This window comes from Ilyonectria robusta (genome assembly GCF_021365365.1).
Source record: "Ilyonectria robusta strain PMI_751 chromosome Unknown BGZ61scaffold_42, whole genome shotgun sequence".
Classification (NCBI taxonomy): Eukaryota; Fungi; Ascomycota; class Sordariomycetes; order Hypocreales; family Nectriaceae; genus Ilyonectria; species Ilyonectria robusta.
Window position 1 is genome coordinate 116,125 of NW_025764476.1, and position 23,516 is coordinate 139,640.

General features: G+C 53.3%; 9 protein-coding genes across 9 annotated transcripts; 5 read left to right on the forward strand and 4 right to left on the reverse strand.

The window, feature by feature from the left end:
* Window positions 1-937: 937 nt before the first annotated feature.
* On the forward strand, window positions 938-1,857 carry BGZ61DRAFT_499868 (RTA1 like protein-domain-containing protein; the record flags this gene model as incomplete). The annotated part of the gene is made up of 2 exons (XM_046251458.1): window positions 938-1,106; window positions 1,166-1,857. The coding sequence occupies 2 exons, from the start codon at window positions 938-940 to the stop codon at window positions 1,855-1,857; spliced, it is 861 nt and encodes a 286-aa protein (XP_046095519.1).
* A 611-nt stretch (window positions 1,858-2,468) lies between these two features.
* Window positions 2,469-4,067, forward strand: BGZ61DRAFT_403981 (uncharacterized protein). The gene is made up of 3 exons (XM_046243118.1): window positions 2,469-2,693; window positions 2,742-2,858; window positions 2,912-4,067. Exons 1-3 carry the CDS (start codon window positions 2,559-2,561, stop codon window positions 3,953-3,955), a joined length of 1,296 nt encoding a protein of 431 aa, XP_046095520.1. The 5' UTR covers window positions 2,469-2,558; the 3' UTR covers window positions 3,956-4,067.
* Window positions 4,068-4,116: 49 nt separating this feature from the next.
* On the reverse strand, window positions 4,117-5,121 carry BGZ61DRAFT_540333 (uncharacterized protein; the record flags this gene model as incomplete). Its single annotated transcript, XM_046254889.1, has 2 exons — window positions 4,117-5,058; window positions 5,116-5,121. The coding sequence occupies 2 exons, from the start codon at window positions 5,119-5,121 to the stop codon at window positions 4,117-4,119; spliced, it is 948 nt and encodes a 315-aa protein (XP_046095521.1).
* Window positions 5,122-6,384: 1,263 nt separating this feature from the next.
* Window positions 6,385-7,436, forward strand: BGZ61DRAFT_499871 (uncharacterized protein; the record flags this gene model as incomplete). Its single annotated transcript, XM_046251459.1, has 5 exons — window positions 6,385-6,417; window positions 6,474-6,665; window positions 6,726-6,893; window positions 6,949-7,059; window positions 7,101-7,436. 5 exons carry the CDS (start codon window positions 6,385-6,387, stop codon window positions 7,434-7,436), a joined length of 840 nt encoding a protein of 279 aa, XP_046095522.1.
* Window positions 7,437-8,032: 596 nt separating this feature from the next.
* On the reverse strand, window positions 8,033-10,031 carry BGZ61DRAFT_433697 (fungal-specific transcription factor domain-containing protein). The gene is made up of 2 exons (XM_046243929.1): window positions 9,842-10,031; window positions 8,033-9,785 (listed from the first exon to the last, which is right to left on the reverse strand). Exons 1-2 carry the CDS (start codon window positions 9,900-9,902, stop codon window positions 8,272-8,274), a joined length of 1,575 nt encoding a protein of 524 aa, XP_046095523.1. The 5' UTR covers window positions 9,903-10,031; the 3' UTR covers window positions 8,033-8,271.
* A 293-nt stretch (window positions 10,032-10,324) lies between these two features.
* Window positions 10,325-11,859, reverse strand: BGZ61DRAFT_465574 (uncharacterized protein). Its single transcript, XM_046247596.1, has one exon. The coding sequence runs from the start codon at window positions 11,617-11,619 to the stop codon at window positions 10,405-10,407; it is 1,215 nt and encodes a 404-aa protein (XP_046095524.1). The 5' UTR covers window positions 11,620-11,859; the 3' UTR covers window positions 10,325-10,404.
* Window positions 11,860-15,947: 4,088 nt separating this feature from the next.
* On the forward strand, window positions 15,948-16,631 carry BGZ61DRAFT_540338 (uncharacterized protein; the record flags this gene model as incomplete). The annotated part of the gene is made up of 1 exon (XM_046254890.1): window positions 15,948-16,631. The coding sequence occupies one exon, from the start codon at window positions 15,948-15,950 to the stop codon at window positions 16,629-16,631; it is 684 nt and encodes a 227-aa protein (XP_046095525.1).
* Window positions 16,632-20,110: 3,479 nt separating this feature from the next.
* Window positions 20,111-21,694, forward strand: BGZ61DRAFT_370902 (uncharacterized protein; the record flags this gene model as incomplete). Its single annotated transcript, XM_046242051.1, has 2 exons — window positions 20,111-21,176; window positions 21,279-21,694. 2 exons carry the CDS (start codon window positions 20,111-20,113, stop codon window positions 21,692-21,694), a joined length of 1,482 nt encoding a protein of 493 aa, XP_046095526.1.
* A 283-nt stretch (window positions 21,695-21,977) lies between these two features.
* BGZ61DRAFT_173480 (ankyrin repeat-containing domain protein) lies at window positions 21,978-23,085 on the reverse strand. The gene has a single exon (XM_046237611.1). The coding sequence runs from the start codon at window positions 23,015-23,017 to the stop codon at window positions 22,058-22,060; it is 960 nt and encodes a 319-aa protein (XP_046095527.1). The 5' UTR covers window positions 23,018-23,085; the 3' UTR covers window positions 21,978-22,057.
* Window positions 23,086-23,516: the final 431 nt, after the last annotated feature.

The following is a 23,516-nucleotide window of genomic DNA, read 5'->3' on the forward strand; positions in this document are numbered from 1 at the left end:
GTTGGGCTACGAGGCTGTTCGATGCATCACGAACGGACGGTTCTGTATGTCGCCCTCGGATGCATCAATACGATGGTTTTTATTTTCTTCTGACACGTGTTCATATGGCTTGAATTCAACATACCAGTATTGCATTAGTAGCACCAAATCTCAGAGAAGTAGCTTCCACGAGTCCCGTCTTCGCCATGCTTAAACTCGCCCGAGAATGGCTGGCAATGTTCTTCCGAAGGTCAAAAGTTAAAGAAGCTGCACGGTGGGTCCGAGGCACACTTGTTAGCGCACTGTGCAGTCGATGCAACGAGACTGGGATTTCCCAGCTTTCCATAGTCGACTCGTGACAGCTCAAGATCCCCTGTGGAAGAAGAAGAAGCTGAACTGGCGATGGACGTGTAGGGTATGCCTCAGCTTGACCGACGTAGCTGTTTATGCCAGAAACCTGCCACTCGTCTGCTGCTCGTCTGGCAAGCAGTAGAACGTGGAAACCAAGCCTCTAGATAATGGCTGGTTTGTAGTCCGACGAGGGAATGTCAACGTCTTCACTTTGGCAAGATGATGGCAAACCAAGTCCGAGGTGAACCCGACACCGAGGTGAACCCGACACCGAGGTGAACCCGACACCGAGCTAGAACAGACACCGAGATGGGAGCCGAGATCGGGATGAAAGCGAGACAGTGCTGGCATAGAGCGAGGCCTCTGTCTTCTATATAAGCCAGAACCGAGCAGGAACCCAGGAGAGTCTTGATCAGTGTCCTTTTATCCACGTCGCCAACCTCCACCTCTTTGCCTTGTCTCTCCTTCAGCACCCTCAGGCCTTCAAGTCACTGCCAAGTCTCGACCTCTCTATTTGCATTCTCCCGGCTTCTCTATACTCTCTAACGCCGTTTTTGACACAGTCCTCCGTTCATTTACCCTCAGTCACCAGTCCTAGCGAAGCACGATGCCGACATTGGAAACGTATAACGGATACCACCTGTGGAACTATATCCCGTCACGGCCGGCTGCCATTACGTTCATCGCTGTCTTTGCCATCCTGACGGCAGGCCACACATGGAGGATGCTCCGTCATAGGATGTGGTTCTGCATCCCGTTCGTGGTTGGCGGTGCCTGTAAGTGATTCCTGCCGCAGCAAATGAAAGTGACAGCAAGGACACTAATACGGAAATAGTCGAGGTCATCGGATATACCCTCCGAGCTCTAGCCTACGATAAGACGGGCGAACTCATCCCCTACGTCCTCCAGTCGAGCTTCCTCCTCCTCGGGCCGGTCCTCTTCGCCGCTTCTCTGTACATGACACTTAGCAGGGTCATCCGTGCCGTGGACGGCGGGGCGCTCTCGCCGGTCCAGCTGCGCTGGCTGACACGCATCTTCGTCGCCGGCGACGTGATCAGCTTCATCGTCCAAGCGAGCGGTGCGGCAATGAAGTCACAGGTCAAAGACATCAACCCGAACGTGGGCACGAACATTGTCGTGGGCGGCCTAGTCTTCCAAGTCATCATCTTCGGCGTCTTTATGGTGGTCGCGGCTGTGTTCAACAGGCGCTTCCGCAGCTCCGGCGGCTCGAGCCACGCTCGGAATATCCCATGGCAGGCGGTCCTAAGCATGCTGTACGCCACGTCGGCCATGATTATGGCAAGGAACGTGTTCCGCGTGGTCGAGTACGCTATGGGTAACGACGGGTACCTGTTGAGCGTGGAATGGCCCGTGTACGTGTTTGACGCCGGGCTCATGTCGTTGACTATGGCGTGCTTCTTTTGGTGGTACCCCAGTCAGCTCATGCCCGCGCTGGGAGGGCAGGCGGTGAAGAGCGAGGAAGGTACGTCGAGCAGCTCGGCCGATATAGAGTTGCTGAGGAAGTGAATACGGTAGGATCGCATCCGGCGACTCTACGCGAACAGAGGGGTTGGATGTAGTTGGCAGATGGAGGAGAGGGGTCCTTTAGGCCCAGGATGCACAGTTTTGTAAGTTGGGTTGTTCTGTAGGTACATTCAGTCTCTAGACGGCTTATTTTATTATAATTATACAGCTTTATATACACAACCTGCCATATTTCTCTTCATTCGGCTGTCAAACCTCGTCGTACAAATTGTGTGTACTAGCATCCATCATCGACACAATCTTGACGAGCAAATCACATCCGGTACTACCCAGTCAATATGAGAAAGCTCCGTCACGTCTCCGTACTGCGTCGATCTTCAATCAGCCCGCATGTGTGAAGGGATCTCACGCCAGAGATGAACATCGACAAGGGACAGCCCTGTCTAGCGGCCCTGATCCCTGATCACAGCTCGGTGTCGTCGTCGGGTTCGGATCCTGACTCCGCAACAAAACTCCACAGGATCCGCCCTAGCTTGGACAGGGCTTAAGTAGCTGGATGTTCTTTGGGTGCACGGATATTCACTTCCAGACTACCGTTGGATTCACCAGCTGCGCCATTTTGGGCAAAAGTTCAGGGTACCCTGTTTATTATTACAGCTTAGAATTATCCAATATAACCCAACAACTACAAATAAAGAAACCCGAGAGCCCACCTCGGTGTCGCAATTCTACATAGCAGCGCCATGGCCGAATCCGAGAACTCGCCAACACAGCCCCCGTCGGTACAGACCATCCCAGGCCGGCCCGCGCCCAGGAAGCGCATCGGGTTCCGGAAGTCCCGGAACGGCTGCCTGCGATGTAAGAAGAGAAAGGTCAAGGCAGGTATTCCTTATCTCTATCGGTGAAGCCTCCTAACAAAGTGTCAGTGCGACGAAATGGTCCCTTGTACATCCTGCGTCCGACACCGAATACCCTGTAGCCTCGACGATGCGAGCCTCAAACAGCAGAACAATGGCTGCTCCTCCATTAGTGACGACGCCAAGGCAATCCACCAGGAGTATCTCTCAGCTTGCTTCCTTGACTGACACCGTCACAGACCTGCCCGCCTTCACAATCACTCTTGGGGGATGGTGGACCGTTGGCCTCTCCCACAGGGACTCCTCTCGTCCCATTCCCGTTTCTATCGGCAGATCCAGCCGATACACCCGAGTGCTGGCTTGCCAATGCTGAGCTCATCCTGCATTACACCAATGTGACCTGCCGCTCCATCCCCTCGGGACATGCCATCACGACATACCAGGTCGATATTCCGCGCGAGGGCCTTTCTCACCCCTATCTCATGCGCATGATCATGGCCCTCTCCTCGTTCCACTTGGCGTACCTGAATAAGGACAAGCGGCCGCACTATCTCGCCCTCGCTAATAAGCAGCAGAGCCTGGCTATTCGAGGCCTACGCAGGACGCTTAGGCAGACCGTCACTCCGCAAAACTGCCACGCTCTGTGGGTCTCATCCATCTTCCTCGCTATCAGCAAGTTTGCATTCTCCCCCAACTGTGAGCACCATCAGGATAGCTGCTGCTCGGCGCTGTTAAACCTGGTCGATATATTCTCCATAATTAACGGCATGGTGGCAATTATGCGCTCATCCCTCGATCTTATCCGAACCGGACCATTGCAAGCCATCTTCAGTCAACGGGATGGCTTTCAATATGCCCGAGGCGATCTCCAGGACTTATTGCAAAGGGTATCCGATCTCGATGGAGTATTCAAGTCTATGGACCTTGACCCAGATCCGTTTGTCCAATTGGCCCTGACGTCCGCTCTCGAGCGCCTCATCAGCTGCGTTGCCGACATTAACAAGTCTCCTGACAGCAAGTCCTTCCCTACGGATATCAAGATCCTCTTTATCTGGCCGTCTGAGGTTTCCCAGACGTTTTTTGACTTAGTCAGGGCCCGTCATCCTCTGGCTGTCATCATTCTGTCGCACTACTGTTGCTTAATACGCTGGTCTTCGTCAGCATATTGGTTTTGCCGAGGCTGGGGACGCCTACTGGCGGATTCTATCATGAGCATACTTGAGGACTCGGATTTGGCGCACTTGGCTGAGTGGCCGGTGAAGGTGATGAGTGGAGATGAATAGAGGACGCTTAATGAGCACTGTGGTATCCAGATGCAAGTACTGCTCCAGTTGGGAAACGGATATTTCGCGAGGATGGATGCTCAAGACTAGCAAGGCTCTAAATGCCATGGTTCAATTTTCTCACTCTAACTATCTACTTGCTGTCTACATGATGGGCACAATCAAGCATCGTTCTCGAGGCCGACCAGCTTGACAGACTCTGCCCAAAGCTTGGACGCCTTGTCTTCATCGTAAATCCACTCAGCGTAGCCGTCGTCGACAGACATGTAATCCGAGTCCGGGCGCACTGGGCCAGCCTCGGCACAGTCGTACAGGTACTTGCCGCCCTTGCCCTCCCAGTCCTTGCTCACCGCAGCATAGACGGTGGTTGCGGCACCTTGGGTGACACTCTTGAACTGCTTCTGAAAGCCCGGGTGGTTCCCCATAAAGTCCTTGGTTGCCTGATCCATGTACTTTGCGAGGTTCGTACTAATGACGCCGGGGTGCAGAGAAATGGCATGTAGTCCTTGGGAACCGTAGCGCCGTTCGATCTCGTTAGCCAGGTAGATGTTGGCCGTCTTAGCCTGACCGTATGCAAGCATCGGGTTGTAAGAGTCCGGCTCGTCAAAGTTCAAGTCTTCGAAGCGAATTCCTCCGGCGCGATGACCCGTTGAAGAAAGGGACACAACTCGAGAGTTGAAATCGGGAGTGGATGCGGCCAGGAGGGCAGGCTTGAGGAGCTGGAATAGGAGAAAGTGGCCGAGATAATTAATGTCGAGCTGCGTTTCAAAGCCATCTACTGTCTTGCCCTTGGGAGGGAACATGATTCTCGCGTTGAGGATCAAGATGTTTAGCTTGTCGGTCAGGGCAAGAAGGTCCTTGGCGGCCTTTCTGACGGACTCCAACGAGTCGAGAGAAAGCTCAACCATATGCAGGGGGGCATCGTTGGTTGGATCCGACGCCTTGATGTCGTCGATAGCCTGCTGGCCCTTGGCACGGTCTCTGGCACTGAGATAGACAGTGGCACCGGTTGCGTGGAGAGCGCGGGCTGTCTCGAGACCGAGGCCTTGGTTCGCGCCGGTGATGAAGACGCTCTTTTCGACGAGCTTGCCAATAGTGAAGCGCTAACCTGGTTCTGGGTTCCGGCTCTGTGTTTAGGGTTATCATCACAACATAAGAACATGCATGTTTAGTCGGGGACACGGTAATTATCATTATTTCCTCGAGTAGTAGACACCTCCATCCAAGTCACGGCAAGGGGACGCAGCCAATAAAAATGCGTAAAATTAAGAGTACATAATTTCCCACTCAAATTAGGTGGTAATAGAAGACCCAACAATGCTGACAATTACATATCGCTACATCACAGATACGGCAGCAGTACAGGGTCTGCTTGAAGCGCTGGTACTGGGCCTGTCCACGTGAGGTATTAATCATAGCTCGTAGCTACTGGATTTCGGTGACCATTTCGGCGGTGCTAGGCGCCGTGGTATAACTGGGTGGCCCTCCGGTCAAGGATCCAGAACTCAGAGTGTTCTGTCGATGGGGCGTTTCCGGACATGATAACAGTACGGTGGTATTGCTCACTGTAACGCAGCAATCCACTGAATAAGAGCTATCAACGTGTGATGATTGTGTGTTTCCCAAGGGATAAACCGGCCGTGCTGGGTTTATGTTGGCAGAGGATCAGGGCGTTACTGAGCAAGGGATCAGGAAACAGGCTCTCCCCCTTGACGATGTCGCATCAGACCGACAAATAGATGCCACAGGACTAGTAAGCGGCATCAAAGCGTAACTATGAGCGGGCATGAATATGTTACTAATCTTTGCCTCCAGGGTTCTTTGTAGCCGCTACCCTTACTGCCAATACTATTACTTGGAACCCGGGTTCGGAAGAATTTGGGGGTATTTTACCGGATTAAGAAGCAACTTTATTTTGTAATCCAGTTACCAATTCGAAAGATAATAGCCCCGAATAACTCCCAAAAGGCGGGCTGCTGGGCTGAGGAGCAACTTGATTTTGTAAGCTAGTTACTCATCGGACGAAATCAAGCCCGGAAGATGAATAACTTCCTTCCACAGGCGGAGGGCGAGCCCTTGGGCCGGAATTTGCTGGGTTTGCGAGCAACTTTATTTTGTAAGCCAGTTACTGATCGGAAGGAAACTAGCCCGAACACCAATAACTTCAGAACGCGTGGCGAGAGCTTAGACTGATCGGCCCGGCAGCTTAGTATTTTGAGCTTTCGGGACATCGGGCGTTGAGGTTGGGAAACGACCACCAGCGCCAAAAGTTGAATATATGAGGCACCCAAACTTCTCCTCTTCTAACACTGAATTCACGCACGGTTTTCCATCCAACCAGGAACCATTATCTCACCTCGCGTCAGTTATTTTGAGTAGTTCCATCCCACCACAGAGTCGATTTCTCCTTTTAAAGGTACGCAACAGTCATGTCTACCATCACCAAGGTTGCAGTTGTGGGGGTAAGTTACATCAACCACTTTTCCATCCCCGTTTGCACTCACAAAGTAACATTCAGGCTTCCGGAAACCTTGGTCCGCTGGTTGTCAAGGCTCTTCTTGATGTCGGTTTCGAAGTCACTGCTGTGACTAGACAGGAGTCGAAGGCGACCTTCTCCTCGAATGTCGTGGTAAAGAGGGCGGATCTCTCCTCCGTGGGGTCTGTTACCGAGGTGGTGAAGGGCCATGAAGCGGTCGTCTCTACTGTTTCTGTAGAAGCTATTACTGCCTAGTAGGTCATCATCGATGCCGCCATCAATGCTCATGTCCAGCGATTTGTCCCGTCCGAGTTTGGCGTCAACACTCGAGAGGCCCGCGACACCAAGTTCGGTCGTTTTGTGGCGTCCAAGATTACCACCCTTGACTACCTCATCGAGCTCTCTGAGAAACGTCAGTGGTTCTCATGGACCGGTATCTGTACTGGAGCTTTCTTCGACTGGGCAAGTCAACCATACCCGCCGGAATCATTGGCAAAAGTGTTCTAACACAACGCAGGGCCTTGTGAACGGCTTCTTTGGATTCGATCTTAAAACCCAGAACTGCACACTCTTCGACTCTGGCAATGAACCCTTCTCCGGCACCAATGTGGCATTTATCGGCAAGTGTGTTGCTGCTTCTTGAAGAAGCCGGAGGAAACGGCCAACAAGTTCTTGACCGTGGCCTCCTTCACCACCACTCAGAATGAGGTATTGAGGGTTATCGAAGAGGAGACTGGCTCCAAGTTTGCGATCACGAATGTGAAAACCTCGCATCTGGAGAAGATTGGCGAAGAGAAAGCAGCAAGGAATGATCCCACCGCTTTTGTCGAATTTCTCCTTCAGTACGTATTTGCAGACGGTGCGAATCAAGCCGTGGCGGAGAACTCCGCCGTTACAGTGCTCGGCTTGGAGGAGGAGAGCCTCAGGACAACTATTAAGGCAGCTATCGCTGCACTGTTACAAATGAAACTCTTAGGGATATTTCAAATAAAACAAATGTTTTGACGTTATATGTAGTTTATTTAAAGTATATTACGCCCTTATATTTATATAATTATCTTAACAGGTATCAAGCAGAACTTGCTTGCATCATCCAGAGGGCAACCCACGTTGACTTGAACTAAGTTATTTCAGCATCCATCACCAAAAAGACACACTGGTACAAACAACCCGCTTGATTAATGCGACGCAGTCCGAGATCTGGTCGCCTTCGAGGTCCGTCACGATCAGCCGTGGGCCTCCCCTCGGACAAACGCTGTGGGAGGCCCATTCCAGTCTTAGCGGCCTGCAGTTCAGACAAGTTTGAAAGGGTAAGTTTGAGCTCCTGAGGCACTAGCGATATCGATGTTCGGAATCATCAGATGCGTCAGTCGTATCAAATAGTCAAATTGACAGATATCCCACTCAGGTACTCAATATCACTATTACGCTACATAGGTACATTACCAGCTCTACACTCAATCGTTTTCTCCTCCGGGCTCCTAAATTCAGCTTAGTCGCATTCCCACTCTCCACTCCTAATTCTCCGCTCAATGCACGAGCTTTTCTCTCCTGGACTGCCGTATCTAGTAAGCGTAGCCGCTGGTTACTCCGGGATTTTTGCTTGCGATTTTTATTCCCACCCCGCCGTCAAAGTAAAGGGTGAAAAAAACCACGAGTCTAGGCGCGGTGACGATGAAGCGTTTGCTCCATCACGCCTTAGTTTCTCGCCCGACCTACCGCATTCAGGCCATGGAATTTCAGCTTCATGTGAGTCACTGGAGTTACGATTAGATGGCTAGTTATGATGAACCCAGTACAATGACAACATTCCGCTACCGGATGTCGGAATGGCCCAGCCTCAGAAGATGAGAAACGGGCTAATCTGCGACTCGTTTTCTCTGGCAAAACTGATCCAATTTCCCGAAAATTCGCCTGAAGCCGCCCAGAAATTCTGTAGAAACGTAAGCCCTCCATTATTGCACCACAATCCAGTCGTCGAGATGCTCGATTCAAAAAGCCTTTGCACAATGCGTTGCCGATGCGGGTCCCCGCGGCATTCCGTGCCTGCAACGAAGAGCGGGAAGAAGAGGTCGTGGCAGAACACAGTGCACTGTGAAAATATACTTGTGACGCCATGAATCTCGTGAAACAGGTAATCGACAGATGCTGCTGTGCTCGCTGCCGACGCGCCAGTGCGGTCAAGGGCTTGGTGGCAGTAGATGAGGCCGGCGTAGTAGTGAGTTCGCATAATGGCGTCAAAGGAGTTTCGTCTGCTGTCTCCCGGGTCCAACACCAAGCAGATACAAGCAGAGGCCGTGCTATGAGCAACGTCAAGCTTCGATTTCCAGACATCCATGTCTGTATTCGGTAGCTGGGCGCCCCCCTGTTCAAGCTCGTAGAGTTGCCTCTCTACCCTGGTGATGTCGTGTAATAGGTCCGTAAACATCCAGAAATACCCAAGGGGCATCGAGTGTGAGGACGGTTTCAGAACCAGCTGTGGGGTTCTTGCAAAGGACGAAATATTGGCATACGCCTCGAGATCGAGCGTTTCCTTGAATAGAAACCAGACAAGCGAGTCTTGGGGCTCTTCTCGCGGCGTTTGTAGGGTGTGTCGGTTTACAAAAGCGCGACATGCGCGGAGGTGAAGACTCCAGTCCGTTGACTCGGGCGTCAACATCTCGGCAAAGCATAGCAGGAGCATCGTGGCGAGGATTTCCGCCACGCTTGCGCCTCCATCATTTCGTTGGGCGACCGAGTTGTCGCGGTTCAGTTCTAAGCTCATCTTATGGTTCAGGTCTCGAAGACTTGCGTCCCGTAGGCTGCGGTTGAAATGGAGAAGGACGGCTTTGTTGTTGTTGCCCGCACATTTGACGGACAGATGAGCGGCAGCAAGGCCCATGATGGACAGTCGAAGACAGTCCGAGTCTCTTGCCAGACTGGGAATGCTGTTTCGCCAGGCGTTGTGAGGCCCGTCTAGCCATATTAACATGGGGGTAATTGCGTTGCAAAAGTGGTTGAGCAAGTTGTCCACGGAAGCAGTCGAAAGATAGTGACCGACGAGGCCCAATTCTTGCATCAGATACGGAGTAAGCGTGGAGAAGTCTGGAGCCACAGGACGGACGTCATACTCCCGTCTCTCCACAGAAGAATCGACTTCCTCAACGCCAGATTCGCTCCGCGGCCCAGCCGCATCCTTGGGCGGCAGGACAGGGATGACTCTACCAGACAGCTTCCCCCTGCTCGCCACGCCCTGGCCCCATCTTAGCGGAACGGGGTCGAAGCCGGGGCACGATAGCTCGCGGCTGGTGCATTTCCGGCACTCCGGGAGGGTGCGGTCACATCGGATGCGGCGTTTGGTGCATAGGCGGCAGTCTGAGCTGTTAGGTACCGCGTCTTAGCACCGGGAGGTGGGGGGATGGGAGTCGTACCTTTAGATGACACCTCTCGGTTGGAGGGTAGGGCGTCGAGACGGACGTTCTTGGGCCTCATGGTTGGAGATGGGTTGCTCGTGTTAGTGCGTAGAGGAGTGGGACGTGAACAAATAGCCGTGTCTTGGCCAATCACTCGACCGCGGAATCACTCGAACTGCGGAACGAGCATGTTCCTGCTACGAGAAACGTGCAGTTGGAAGCTCCAAGTTTCCCACGAGGCCTCGAACAAGCCCGCCATTTCTTCTTGTGCCCCGCCGAAGAGCCACCTTTTCTCCAGCCGTGCGTCACAAAACCCCATGGAGCGGTTCGGACGCGACATCAGCTAAGCCCGTTTCTGACTCGGGCGTAACTTGATCCATGTCAGCGCCGTCTGTGGCTTATAAGCCGTGGGGGCCGTGTCGTCGACAAGGCGCGGGCCTAAACGGATTGGGAGGTGAGGACAGGATTGATGATCCACGTGGAAGAAATTGGTCATGACAGTGACAACAGAAACAACAGTATTAATTATCCAACCAACTAACGCCTAGCTTCCCGGGAATATCCTCTGAAATTACATGTATCTACGAGTACGCTGGCACCATCTCTACCACAGGCGGTGACTCACTTTTTCCACCCAGCGCTGCGTCAATCGCAATTTGTATGGGCACGACGAGCTCCACCTCGGCATTGTTGATGTATAGACTCAAGTGAATGGCGTATGTTCGCGAAATGAGACATGAGTGAAACGTCGGGAGAAACGTCTTGGTCGAAGTCGGCAGTTGGAACAGGACGTCAAGAGTTGTCGAGTGAAAGAGCGGCGGCTTGCCTGATCCCCGGCTGCTCGCAGACGTCGTGTCGAGATGCTGCGACCACTGCAACCGGCTCTGCGGCTCCACGCTGACCGGGACCGCAGTTGTGAAGGGCTCTCCGATGGAAGAAGTCCCAAGATCGGGTAAGCCGGAGACTTGGCTGGGCTGGTACCACGTGTATGATCGAATCTTTGCGCTTACTTTGGTGATCTGCGGCGGAATCACATCTAGTGCTGTGGGCTTGAAGGTTAAGCTGACGGGCAACGACGAATCGCCGTGGCCGCGTCCGTCTGGGTAGAGATGAACCGTCTGGGCTTGCGCGGCTGCGACGGTGACCTGGCCCAGACTTCCTGACAAAAGCCCCTTGCGGATCTGCTTGGTCTTTGTAAGGGCGTATCGTTTGTTGGACTTGTAGATGTTCAACGGTGGTTGCTCGGGGGATGGCGCGAGGACCTTGATTCTCCTGGCCGCCTCGGCGTACATTGAGTAGGGTTCGTCGGCGTAGGGCTTGTAAAAGATGGTCGTTTTGATCGAGTATATGATCTCGCTGACGGAAGCAGCCATGTCGTCTTTTTCCCAGTTTCCCATGCTGGGAGGGAGCTGAAGGTGGTGGTCCCTCACAACATCGGAATCCACCCTATGCGAACAAGCCGCCGTCGGCAGCTCATGCGGAATGATGAAGTGAAACGGCAACACGTATGTCTCTCCCGCCAGAAAGGTGCCCGACTCGGGATACGAGGAATCTGGAATTGGCATGTCGAGCTCGAGGAAGCGATGGGTGGTGGTGGCCCCGGCCGTGACGTTCTCCCAGTGCACCTTTGACTCGCCCACCAGCTTGATCTGCACGGCGGCCGAGTGGACGTCCTTGATCGGGGAGAAGACGGCGTCGCCGATGACGGGCGAGCCCGAGTCGTAGACTTTGGAGTTGTAGTGGTGGCAGATTTCGACGTGCAGCTCGCTGCTGCGCCAGCGTTTTGCGAGGGTCATGGTTGGGTTGTAGGAGGATTGGGAGGATTGGTTGTCTGTGGTGTAAGAGCCAGAGCCGGATGGTACTTAGATGGGATGTTGGAGGTTTTAGGACGGAGGGAGGACGGTCATATAAAGAACAGTATAAAGCCAAAGGAGTCATGCACACTCGACATGGAACACGGTGATTATAAATTCAAGACGACGGATCAAAGAAGAATAAAACAAGATTTAAAAAACCATCCACCATCTCGACTAGTTCCGCATCATGTGGTTCTGACGGTGCATAATGCCGCTTCCCTGTCCGCCCACGCCCTTTCATAGCCCCGAGTTCCACGCTGGGTCTTACTCCCCTGAAGCAAGGGGGTGTGAAGAGTCTGAGGCCCACCCACTGTAACATGTAGGGCGCGTGCTACTACGCCCTAGTCTACATGACAGCCCATCCATCCAAGGCTATGGGTGCTGCTCGCGGCTGGGCGTTTCTTAGCTCGTTGAAATGCCTGCCAATTGCGAAATGCCAACATCGGCTTCTGCTGGGTCAGAATGGATTGGTCATCCGTCACATCCTGTGGTGGTGGGTAGGAAATTGGCCATTGTCAACCAACATGACGTTTTCCGCCTTATTGGCATCTGGGATCAAGACACACGCCCAACAGGTCACTATTAGTAAAGACAGGGTCCGACCCGCTCACCCGCATCCCAGCCCGCCTTGCAAAAACAGCATCGACACTATTTTCCCGCTTCTTTTCGCTTGGGATTGAGGCGCTGGGTTGGCTCGGTTGGTGCATCGGTGGAACTCGTGGGCTCTCCACGCTAACCCGATCGGGGAGCTCGGGAGAGAAAACGGGAATTGACAGTTGAGGTGATTTTGACTAATGCTACAAAACTCTCGGATGAAAGCTCCGGACTCTCGGGTTGCTCCTCGGTGACTCAAATGGGCGAGGAGATGAATTCATATTTTAATTCCCCACGTGCTCAGGGCCGAGGCCGGGACATTGTTCGGGATCATCAGTTCCATTGCACAGTGACAGCGACAGCGGCATTGGTAGTTTGGCTTGTCGGCGGCGGAGACGGAGGCAGAACCGTGAGCAGGTAGCAAATCTGGTTAGTAATACTGGAATAAATTCAGAAATAATACGTTCGAAAGTCAACGTTCCTACTTAAGTGCTTTGCCGAAATGATAAAGCTGGTGTGAGGTTGTGATGTCATGGTAGACAGGGATGAGATGAAGCTGGATGTTGATATGAGAACCAAGCTGTGACGCCTGTTGCTGACCGCCACTTCTACTCAGATTCTTTGGTCATAAATGACCTGGACCTGCTGGATGAATCAAGCTTCTATTGCCAACTAGAACATTTAAAGTCTAAGAGCAAACACCCTGAATCGTGCACACTGTACTTATGCAGTCATCTCGCAAGGACGGTCGCGCATTTGCCTACTGTTATCCAAGTCCTGCTCCGTTGCAGCACCAACATCCACGCATGAACACCTCAAAGACCGGATTCCTGTTAGCCAAGCGACTCTATATCATGCACATCGCATCAGGGTCACTTCAACACCAAGTCGGGCAATGCTTTGAATGCCTGGGTTCAGAGTCTGCATCTCACAGTCATTCCAGGACGGACAAGGAAGGCGTCCTACGAAGTGTTGTTCACATGCGCCGGCTCGACTTGGCAGGTCGAGAGACTCTGTTGTCATCAGCGCCGTCGCCACACCAACGATGAATGCTCTTTCCTTCCAATGCGGGAGTGAAACTCCCCAGTACCTGAACTGGGCTAAAGTAGAACTGACAGGAGCTGGGGATGAGTTGCGGTTCCAATTGGTTCAAGACATAGACATCGCAACTCCATAAGGAGAAGGCGAGGGCCAGGGCAGCTCTCCAAGTGTCCATCAAGGCCAAGCACGATTGCCTGATCTTTTGTTTTCTTTCTATAGACATGAGCGATGGTTACTCACTACACTACAGGAGAACTTCATCCAGACAGACATCATCATCGTTTGGCAGAGCTTTTTGGGAACATTGATTTTTGACCAATTTTTTTTTTTGAATCAGTTCCAGCATCACCATCAAGTCTACCGCCATGTCTACTGCCGCTGCCAGCCCCGTCGCCTCCGCTGTCGCCTCCCCCTCACGCCGCGGAGAAGGTTGCCGACGCTGCCATCGCCGCCGCCGCCGCCGCCGCCGATGCTACTTCCGCTACCACTACTACTCCGGCCGTGATCCCGGCCGCCCCCGGCTCCGCCGACTCCGAGCCCCCGCTTTATGGCGCCGAGAAAGCTGCGGACGCCGCCATCGCCACCGCCGCTGCCGCCGATGCTGCTGCCACTGCCGCTGCCGTCGCCACTGTATTGGCCATTCCGGCCGCTGAGCACGCCCATCTCGCGGCATTAGGATTCGCGATCCCAGATCACATTCTGGCCCCGGCCCCGAGCCCGAGCCCAATGCCGCGGAGAAGACTACCAACGCTACTATCGCCGCCGCCGCCGATGCTACTGCCGCTACCGCTACTACTCCGGCCGTGATCCCGGCCGCCCCCGGCTCCACCGACTCCGAGCCCCCGCTTCATGGCGCTGAGAAAGCTGCGGACACCGCCATCGCCGCCGCCGCTACGCCGATGCTGTTGCCGCTGCCGTCGCCACTCCATTGGCCATTCCGGCCGCTGAGCACGCCCATCTCGCGGCAATGGGATTCCCGATCCCAGATCACCTTCTGGCCCCGCTCCCGGCCCCGGCCCCGGCCGTCTACCCAATAGTCAAGCAAGCCCGCGCCTTGATCGTCCCGGAGATGGAGGAGCTGAGCAAGGAGCAGTACGGGGCCCAGCAAAAGGCACAGGGGTTCGATAACACCCCCGTTCAGACCCGCTTCCAGGAACGGAAGATGTGGTACAAGGTGGCCCAGGAGTCCCACAACGGGACACGGCGAGAGTACGTGGCTCTCCTCGCGGCGACCGTAGGGATTGGCGCTCCCTACAAATGGTCCGATCACCACAAATGGCTGGCCCAGGAGATCGAGACAGCCGACAAGATGCACCAGTTGCCAAATTGGCGGCTAGAGCGGCTGAGTAGTGTCGGCGATCAACTTATTGCTATTTTCAGCAACGAGGTCTAATGTCTAATGTCTAATGTCTAATGTCTAAGGAGACTCCGGATCAGGGCCTATATAAACTCAACAATGTGTCCGGTCGAGGTCAATCCATTGTGCCCGATCCAGTTATCTCGAGCAGACCGTCAATAGCTCGACGCACTTCTTACCTAACTCTAATAATATATCCGATCGAGGTCAATCCATACTACCCGACCCAGAATCCCGAGTAGACCGTCAATAGCTCAACATACTGTCCAGTCGAGGACAATTCAGCGCAGCCCATCTACGCAACCAACATACCAACCCGGAGTAACTGGCATCACCATCCTCCGTCGTGCTTTGCCTGATCACACTGCCACTGCTACACAGGCGGTCAGTCCTCAGCCTGAAACTTGCAGCACAAACACCACCCATCATCTACCACTCCCTCCGCCATCATGCCTTGCCCGATCCCGCGGCCACTGCTACACAACCCGTCAGCCCGCACCCTACGACTTGCGGCACAAACACCACCCATCAGCTACCACTCGCGTCGGATATCATGCTTTGACTGATCACGCTGTCGCTGCTACACCACTACCCTCAGGTCTCATCCTGCAACTTACAGCATCAACCACCACCCATCAGCTACCACCAAATCGGCCACGTCATCAGCGCCGTCGCCACACCAACGATGAATGCTCTTTTCCTTCCCATGCGGTAGTGAAAACCCCCAGTACCTGAACTGGGCTAGAACTGACAGGAGCTGGGGGTGAGTTGCGGTTCCAACTGGTTCAAGACATGGACATGGCAATTCCACAAGGAGAAGGCGAGGGCCAGGGCGGCTCTGCATCAAGACGAAGCACGACTGCCTGGTTTTTTGTTTCCCTTCCATGGGCATGGGCGATGTTGCTCACTTACCTCGGGGCCGCTTCGAATACTCAAGTCAAGGCAAGTCACGAGGAGACATGACGCACGAGAGCCCATGAGACTGTAGTGTCGTGGCAAGAATGACGATTCATTACCGGCGTGTAGAAGCTGCATACCTAGGCAAGGTAGGCATGGCAGGAAAGAACCCAGGTAGGTAGGTACAATAAAAAATGATGCAGGTGCAAGTGACAACACGTACCTACCGACGGGTATGGAAGCCGGCGTAAACATAAAACTTCATCCAGACAGACAGACAGACATCCATCATCATCGTTTGCCAGAGCTTTTTGGAAGATTGATTTTTGACCAGTTTTTTTTTTGAATCAATTCCAGTATTTCCAACAAGTCTGCAGCCATGGACCCTGTCGCCCCATCCGTCCTCCAGCTCACCGCCTACGCCGACGCCGACGCCGACTGGACCGACGCCGCTGGCCAGCTGCCCAGGGAGAAGAATGGCGCCGAGAACGCCGCCGCCGCTGCCATCGCCATCGCCGATGCTGCTGCCGTTGCCGCTGCCGCTGGCGTGGCCATTCCGGCCGTCGACCCATTGGTCGAGCGAGCCCGCGCCCTGGTCATTCCAGAGATGGAGGACCTGAGCTGGGCGGTGTACAACGGCCAGCGAATGGAGGTGGGGCTCGGAGAAAAAGACGTCGATAAAGCCTTCGAGAAAGAGATGGAGTGGTACAAGGCAGCCCAGCTGCACCACACCAAGGCCAAGGAAGAGTACCTGGCTTTCCTGGAGGAGACCATGGGGAGTCGCCCTCCCATGGGGAATCGCCGTCCCTACAAATGGTCCGAACATCACGTGTGGCTGGCCCAGGAGATCAAGGCCTACAAGGAGCAGCACCAGTTGCCAGATTGGCGAACAGAGTGGCTCACCCAGTTGGCCGAGATTGCGGCCGCTTGGGCTTTGGAGCAGGCGGAGAGGCGTGTATGGATCCTCATGCACCCTCTATGGGGAATGGGGTATTATACCCTAGCGAGCCGCCGGCGGCACGAGGGTCACGCGAGGTCATCGGCAAACGACTGCCTCGAATAGGTGGAGGTAGCTGCGGCGCTGCGCGCTGCCATGCTTTGATCGACCGTCCCCGGGTCTGACGTTATGACGACCCATCCCCTGCTCCAACGACATTCGGCCATGACTTGTTGGGATTTTATCCCCGGCATACCACACCCACTAGGACACAAGTGGGTGGTTTTTTCGGCATGCCGTTTTGTGAAGGAAAACACATCAAACCTGTGACGCGACATGATCAACTTTCGGCATTCTTTGAAGGTCTTGAGGCCCGCTGATGGACGGCTCCCTTTTCAGCAATCCGATCTTGTCATGATCAAGTCATGAAGCGAGGAAAGCGCAGCACACCCGAGGAAAAGATCACTCGTACTCTACTGCGAAGGAAAACGTACAATTAACCAACGACGTGGAATCGGCCGACACCCGGTATTCTCGGAGGTCTCGAGCCCAGCTCCCTCCCTGCGATCCGGATTTATCGGTACTACGATCCAGTCAGCGAAGGAAAACGCGATAACACCTGTGACGCGACACGATTCGGTATTCTTTGAAGGTCTTGATGCCTGTTGATGGACGGCTCCCTTCTCAGCAATCCGATGTTCCCACGTGCGGTCATGAACGGACGCGATTCGAGAAAAGATTGGGTATTCTGTGAAGGTCTTGAGGCCTGCTGATGGACGGCTCCCTTCACAGAAAACCAATCTTAGGATCGCGTTGTCTGGCGAAGGAAAACGCAAAACCTCCGACGAGGTCAAATCCAGTGTGGTCTGAAGGTCTTGAGGTCTGACGGTTGACGACTCCCTTCAGCACCACCTGGATGAGAATGACCGAGTCGGCTACGCCGACGATGAGTTCACACTTCTACGTAGTGTCGGCGATCAACTCATTGCTATTTTCAGCAACGAGGCCAAGATGAACTCAACAATGTGTCCGGTCGACAATCCATACCGCCCGACCCAGCGTCTCGAGCAGTCGTCCGTCAATAGCTCGACGCACTTCCCAACCAACTCCAACAATGTGTCCGGTCGAGGTCAATCCATACTGCCCGAGCGTCAAACAGTCTACCGACAGCTCAGCATACATCCCAAAAAGCTCCAACTGTCCAGCCGAGGACAATTCAGCGCAGCCCATTTGCGGCTCGATGCACATCCAGCCAACCCACATACCAACCCGGAGGAACTGCATCACCATCCTCCATCGTGCTTTGACCGATCACCCGTCACTGCTACACGAGCCACCAGCCTGCAACTTGCAGCACAAAAACCGCCTATCAGCTGCCACTCGCATCCGCCATCATGCTTTGCCTGATCACGCTGTCTCTGTTACACGAGCCTCAGCCCTCAGCCTACAACTTGCAGCATCAAACACCACCCATCAGCTACTACCCATCAGCTATCACTCTAATCCGCCATCATGCCTTGCCTGATCACGCTGTCGCTGCTACACGGGCCTCAGCCCTCAGCATGCAACTTGCAGCATCAAACACCACCTATCAGCTACGAGCTACCAGCTGTGACCCATCAGCTACCACCCACCAGCTATGACCCATCAGCTACCACCCATCAGCTACCACTCGCATCAGATATCATGCTTTGCCTGATCACGCTGTCGCTGCTACACCACTAGGCCCAGGTCTCCGCCTGCAACTTGCAGCATGAACCACCACCCATCAGCTGTCACCCATCAGCTATCACCCATCAGCTATCACTCACATCCGCCATCATGCCTTGCGTGGTCATGCAGTTGCTGCTCAACGAGCTATCAGCCCTCAGCCCTTGGCGTGCAACTTGCAACATCAACGACCGCCCATCAGCTACCGCCAAATCGGCCAGCAGATGTCAGCTATCACTTCTTTCTGCTATCTTACTTTGGCAGACCATGCCCTGCCATTGTTACGCAAGCTATCAACCGTCAGCTCGCAAAGTCAACTATCAGTTACATTCCACCGTCAACCATCATAGGTGCGCCATCACCTTTATCCGATATCGTGTCTTGGCATATCGTCCTGGCACCACTACACGAGCTTTCAACCTTAGCTTAAAAACCCACCATCAATCAGTCACCATCAATCAACTTCAATGGATCGACCACCAACGATCAGCCATCATCGGTCAGCTACCACGGATGAGCCATCAATCACAAGCGATCAATCCTTGCTCCCATCCGCCGGTGTGTGCCTTGGCATATCATATCACTGCTACACAATCTGTCGGGACTTCCGCTTGCAAACTCCAACTTCCACTGCAACCATCAATCATTACAGATGGGCTGTAGCTGTCACCATTCACCGGCCTGCATGCATCAACGATTTGCCACAGATCAGATGTCATCTTCGCCAGCTTATTACCATCAGTCATTCGGGGTCGGCTATGCTATCAACCAACCACCAACACGCAAAACAGGCTGTCGCTCTTACCAACCTCTAACGATTGATTATCCACCCATTACAGACAATCTATTATTTCCATCCACCGTCACACTTTGACGTCACCTCTACGCGGCGTATCAACGTCAAGTGTACCAAACTCAACCATCAACCATCATGGAGGGACACCACTGCGAATCCCACCAACTTCCGATAGCTCTGAGCCTCTCGATATCCTACTAGCGTCTGCCAACATATCAAGATGTTGTCAAGACAATCCAAAATACCCATTACAGTACCTCGAGCCGGTTTCCGCTTCCGCTCTCTCGGAGCCTAGCCGCTATCCATCATCTGCTACGAAGCAACGCGGACTCGCCCCTTCGACCTCGGCAACTATCGGCAATCGATGACAACCGTTGGCTTCATGCCCTTCAAAACCTGTATGTGGTGGTCGCCATTACCCCCCAGCGGCCATTGGCCTGGCACCGCAGTCACTACTCCTTACTCCCTATCACCACCCATGGGCCATCGCTGCCATCACAGCCCTCCCCATCAGTCAGTGGCCGCTATCAAGTGTTCTATTCGCGACGAATTTCTTTCGGAATTGCGTCTGATTCTTCGGCTGTCGAGTATCGGACCCGCCTTGAGCTTTGTTCGGCGACCACATCCTGTTTTTCAACCTCCACCAGCCATTTGAGGAGTCATCGAAAAACAGCGACACCCTGGTAGCTAGGCCCTCGTCTGCGATTTTAGTCTACAGCACCTACCCTTGCGACAATCAACGTGCATTTTCTTAATGCAAGCCGACTATCCGGGTTCAGAATAGGGTTCAATCTCGTGGTTTGCCTTTTTGCAACCCTTTCGGCGCCGTTGTGTCAGACAACCTTGAGCGACAGAGAGCTTTCTCCGAAGCAAAGGGTATAAATTCCCATCCCGCGCTCCTCTGCGTCTCATGCATCTCCTCAACTCTCCCAGCATAACGTCAATTGACCCTTCGTTGAAATCACACCAGGAATCGACCAAGTCACTCTTTACAGTGGTTCTATCATCCGTCTTTTTCATATCAACCCACCAGTTGACTCCAATAGCACATTGGATTCTCTAGCCTGTCACTGCAGCTTTCCTTACAAAACTCACCAGGATGGATCCTTTCAACAACTTGCCGGCAGAGATCCGCCTGAACATCTGTTTCTGGCTTCGCCTTCGTTCCAAGCGCGCGCATTTGCCCTTAATCGAGGCATCTCCCACAATGCTCCGACAGTACGCCACATCAAAAGCATACATCACGAAGACATCCCTGGCCTTTGACCTCGACGATGAGATGATCCAAGATGCCACGAGACTCATTGAATTTTCTTTTTGGAAGACCACCATCGTCTCCTCGGGGCTCCCTGGCTCCATTGATCGCACGTGGACGGCGCAGCAGCTCCCGAACCCATTCAAGACGGGGGACCATGTGCTCATCACAAAGATCGACAAATTACACAGCCGACTGTTGCTATTCATCGAGGATTACTTGACGAAGGCCACTGCGATATTCCCTCCCCGACAATACCTTTGCCTTCCCAACTTGTCATCAACCCAAGGCCATCTAATGTTCAAGAACGAGACAGTCTGTCCTCGATTTGATGCGGCCCATCTCACAAATCAAGAGAGGAGGCGGCTATTAAGGGCATTCCTACGGCATGAACTTATCTGCAAAATCAGCTTTCCGACCATAAATATACAATCCTACTTAGACTTGCGGCCACTACTGCGATACGGCGGTCGAACATTCCACCACTCGGAGCTAGAGGCTATTGAATGCGTCCGCACATATCTCATGTCTCTTTATGGGGCCATTTTCGCTCAATGCGGCGATTTCTGGCTCCCAGACATACCCGAAGGCACTCTCTCTGCTGGCGGCACAGGTTTACTATACCCAGACAATCTCTACGTCGACGATGGGCTCTACTCTTTTGACATGCGCTCTCGCGTATCATCTTTTCGGGCGTGCTTCGGATTAGATCTTGTGACGAGTCTTATCCGATGCGCCACATCCGGAGGGCATGGACGAGATCGCCTCAAGTTCTGGTTCCAGAGCCCCTCTACAGCTTTGTGGGTAGGATTTCGCTGGCCAAGTTACACTATCCCGTGCCAACATGCACAATGCATCCCTAGGGACGGCTTGGACCACGACTTCGACCACATGTCTGATAGCGAACTTCGTCGGCTCACTCTCTTATATCAATACCAACTTCCAAAACACATGCCTAACGGAGTAGTAAATACGCAGTGCCATTATCCAAAATACATTCCTGTCGCCGCAGACGATATGCGCCACCAGGAAGGCTCGGGGATGTACCAGAAACTTTCCTCTCGCATTGTGAAAGGGTTGGATATACATCGAAACATGTATCGACAACGAGCGTGGGTTTTCCTCGATGACGATCGATTGTACCCGTCGTCTGGCCCAGCACCCCACTTTCCAACTTCTGACGAGATGATGGAACAGTCCGCTGACACGGCGACAAACATGGAGTGGTTCACGGATCCTCACCGTACCAGAGCTCGGCATCGATCACAAAAGTTTCATCAAGAGCGATGTCCTGGTGGCAACGATGAACAACAGATCGATGAAGCGCAAGAATCAAGACTGGGAGTAGAGAGCGAAATCCTACTACCAGGGATGGGTGGTGTGACAGAAGAGTTATATTTCGGACGCTTGCCTCCATTCTGGCGATGAGTGCGCCTTTGGTGTTGGAGTAGAGGGATCTTTTCTTTTGAGCGGTTTATGTATAGTATTTTGTGCTGATGAGTTGGAACAGAACTAGGTGGCATGATGAGCGCAAGGTACGCCCGAGCAAGGATGTCGAGAGTGCAGAGTACTGAGGTGGAGAAGACGTAGATGAACAATAAATGAAAGGCATGACGGTAATGAGTGGCATGGTTTTCTCTTGGTTCCTGGTTGTTCTGTCCACCAGCTAGGTAAATAGATGCTCTATCCCCGAGCCTGGTACATATTTATTTTGATTGAGTTGATAGCTGAGTCTGGTGCCTCTGTCTGGTGTCTTGTGATTGAATGGTAGAATCAACGGACTGATGTCCTTTATTCTTGGATTATCGGCTCTGAAGCAATTGAATGTTCCCTCAAGATGACACAAATCTCGTTCTTGCCCTCAGCCTCGGCCACGCTTAATGCAGTCTTCCCTTGGCTGTTCTCGCGGCTAACGTCTGCCCCTCGCTCCAACAATAACTTCACTATCTCTACTTGTCCTTGTCTGGCTGCGCAAATGAGGGCTGATTCTGGTGGTTTACCAGAATACATCTTTCCATCTTGCCCCGCCACCTCCAAATCCTCCACATCAGCGCCAGCGTCCAGGAGGATCCTGACTCCTTCCACAGAGAATCCCGCCAGCATTTGCAAGGCGCCCGAACCGTTTATCCGCGCGCCTCTCTCGACCAGCCAGCGCAGCCTAGCTAAGAGTTGATCGTCGGTCTGCTCTAGCTGAGCGACGTATCGCAGTATCCTCACACGAGGCCATTCGTGGTTGATGTCAACACCCTGGGAGCACATGAAATCGACATATTCGAGATTCCCCCTGATGATAGCCGACGTGATTTGGCTGCCGGCCCGGAAGCCATGGAGGTATGAAACTGGGGGGATTCGAGCAAGTGCCGACGGTTCACAGCTCACAAATGCACGCGCAAGTGGAATGTTGCCTTTGAGTGCATTTTTCCTCAGGCATTCCCATGGGATCTGCTCTGGCGCGTCGCCAAACTCTGAATGCGGCGGACGGGCAGCAGCCGCGGCCTCGTCGACGAGATGAGGCACATACAGCGTATCCCACACTAGCTTGAAGATCTCCGGTGATTCAGCATCCACGGCAGCACTCAAAAGCGCCCTAGGTCCATAAGGAAGCGCGGTGTAGGGGGTATAGAACTCTTGTATCTCAACTGAGAGCTGCGGGAATGCATTTGAGAAGAAGTCGGAGAGTGCACCGAGATCCCGGGCCTTGATGAGCTGGTGGAGGTGATTTTGCGGATACGAAGGCGGATCCTTGGACATTGTTGACGAATGGATTGCTTTCTGGGTTCTGAGCGCTATGTCGTCCAAGGGTTGATGTTGGGATCTTGATCATGACAAGTTTGCGTGCGGCTGGTGCAAACAAAAGAGCCCAGTATGTGCTTACGTGGGCAGCCGCTACGACAGCCTAACAAACCCCGCTTCCGATGTTCTGTTGGTGGTGATACGTATGAATGGAAGATGCACTACGTCAGATAAATGCGGAGGGAAACCACCAGTTTTGCTGCTTCCGTCAGCTAGGACCTATGAAACATGGTCTTGCGCTACGGATTTGGAATGACAGTGCACAAAGAACCCACGGAACCTGCGGAACCCATTGAACCATTGAGAGACTAAGGTGTGGATGGGGGACTGTTTGTGCACTGCCTTGATCCTCTGTAAGGTAGGAATCTGTGGGAATGTGTCTTCCGATGTCTTTCCACCGGATGTGGGTTTTTATGGTTCGCCGAGATTGTACGAATCCTTCATCCTTTGACAGGAC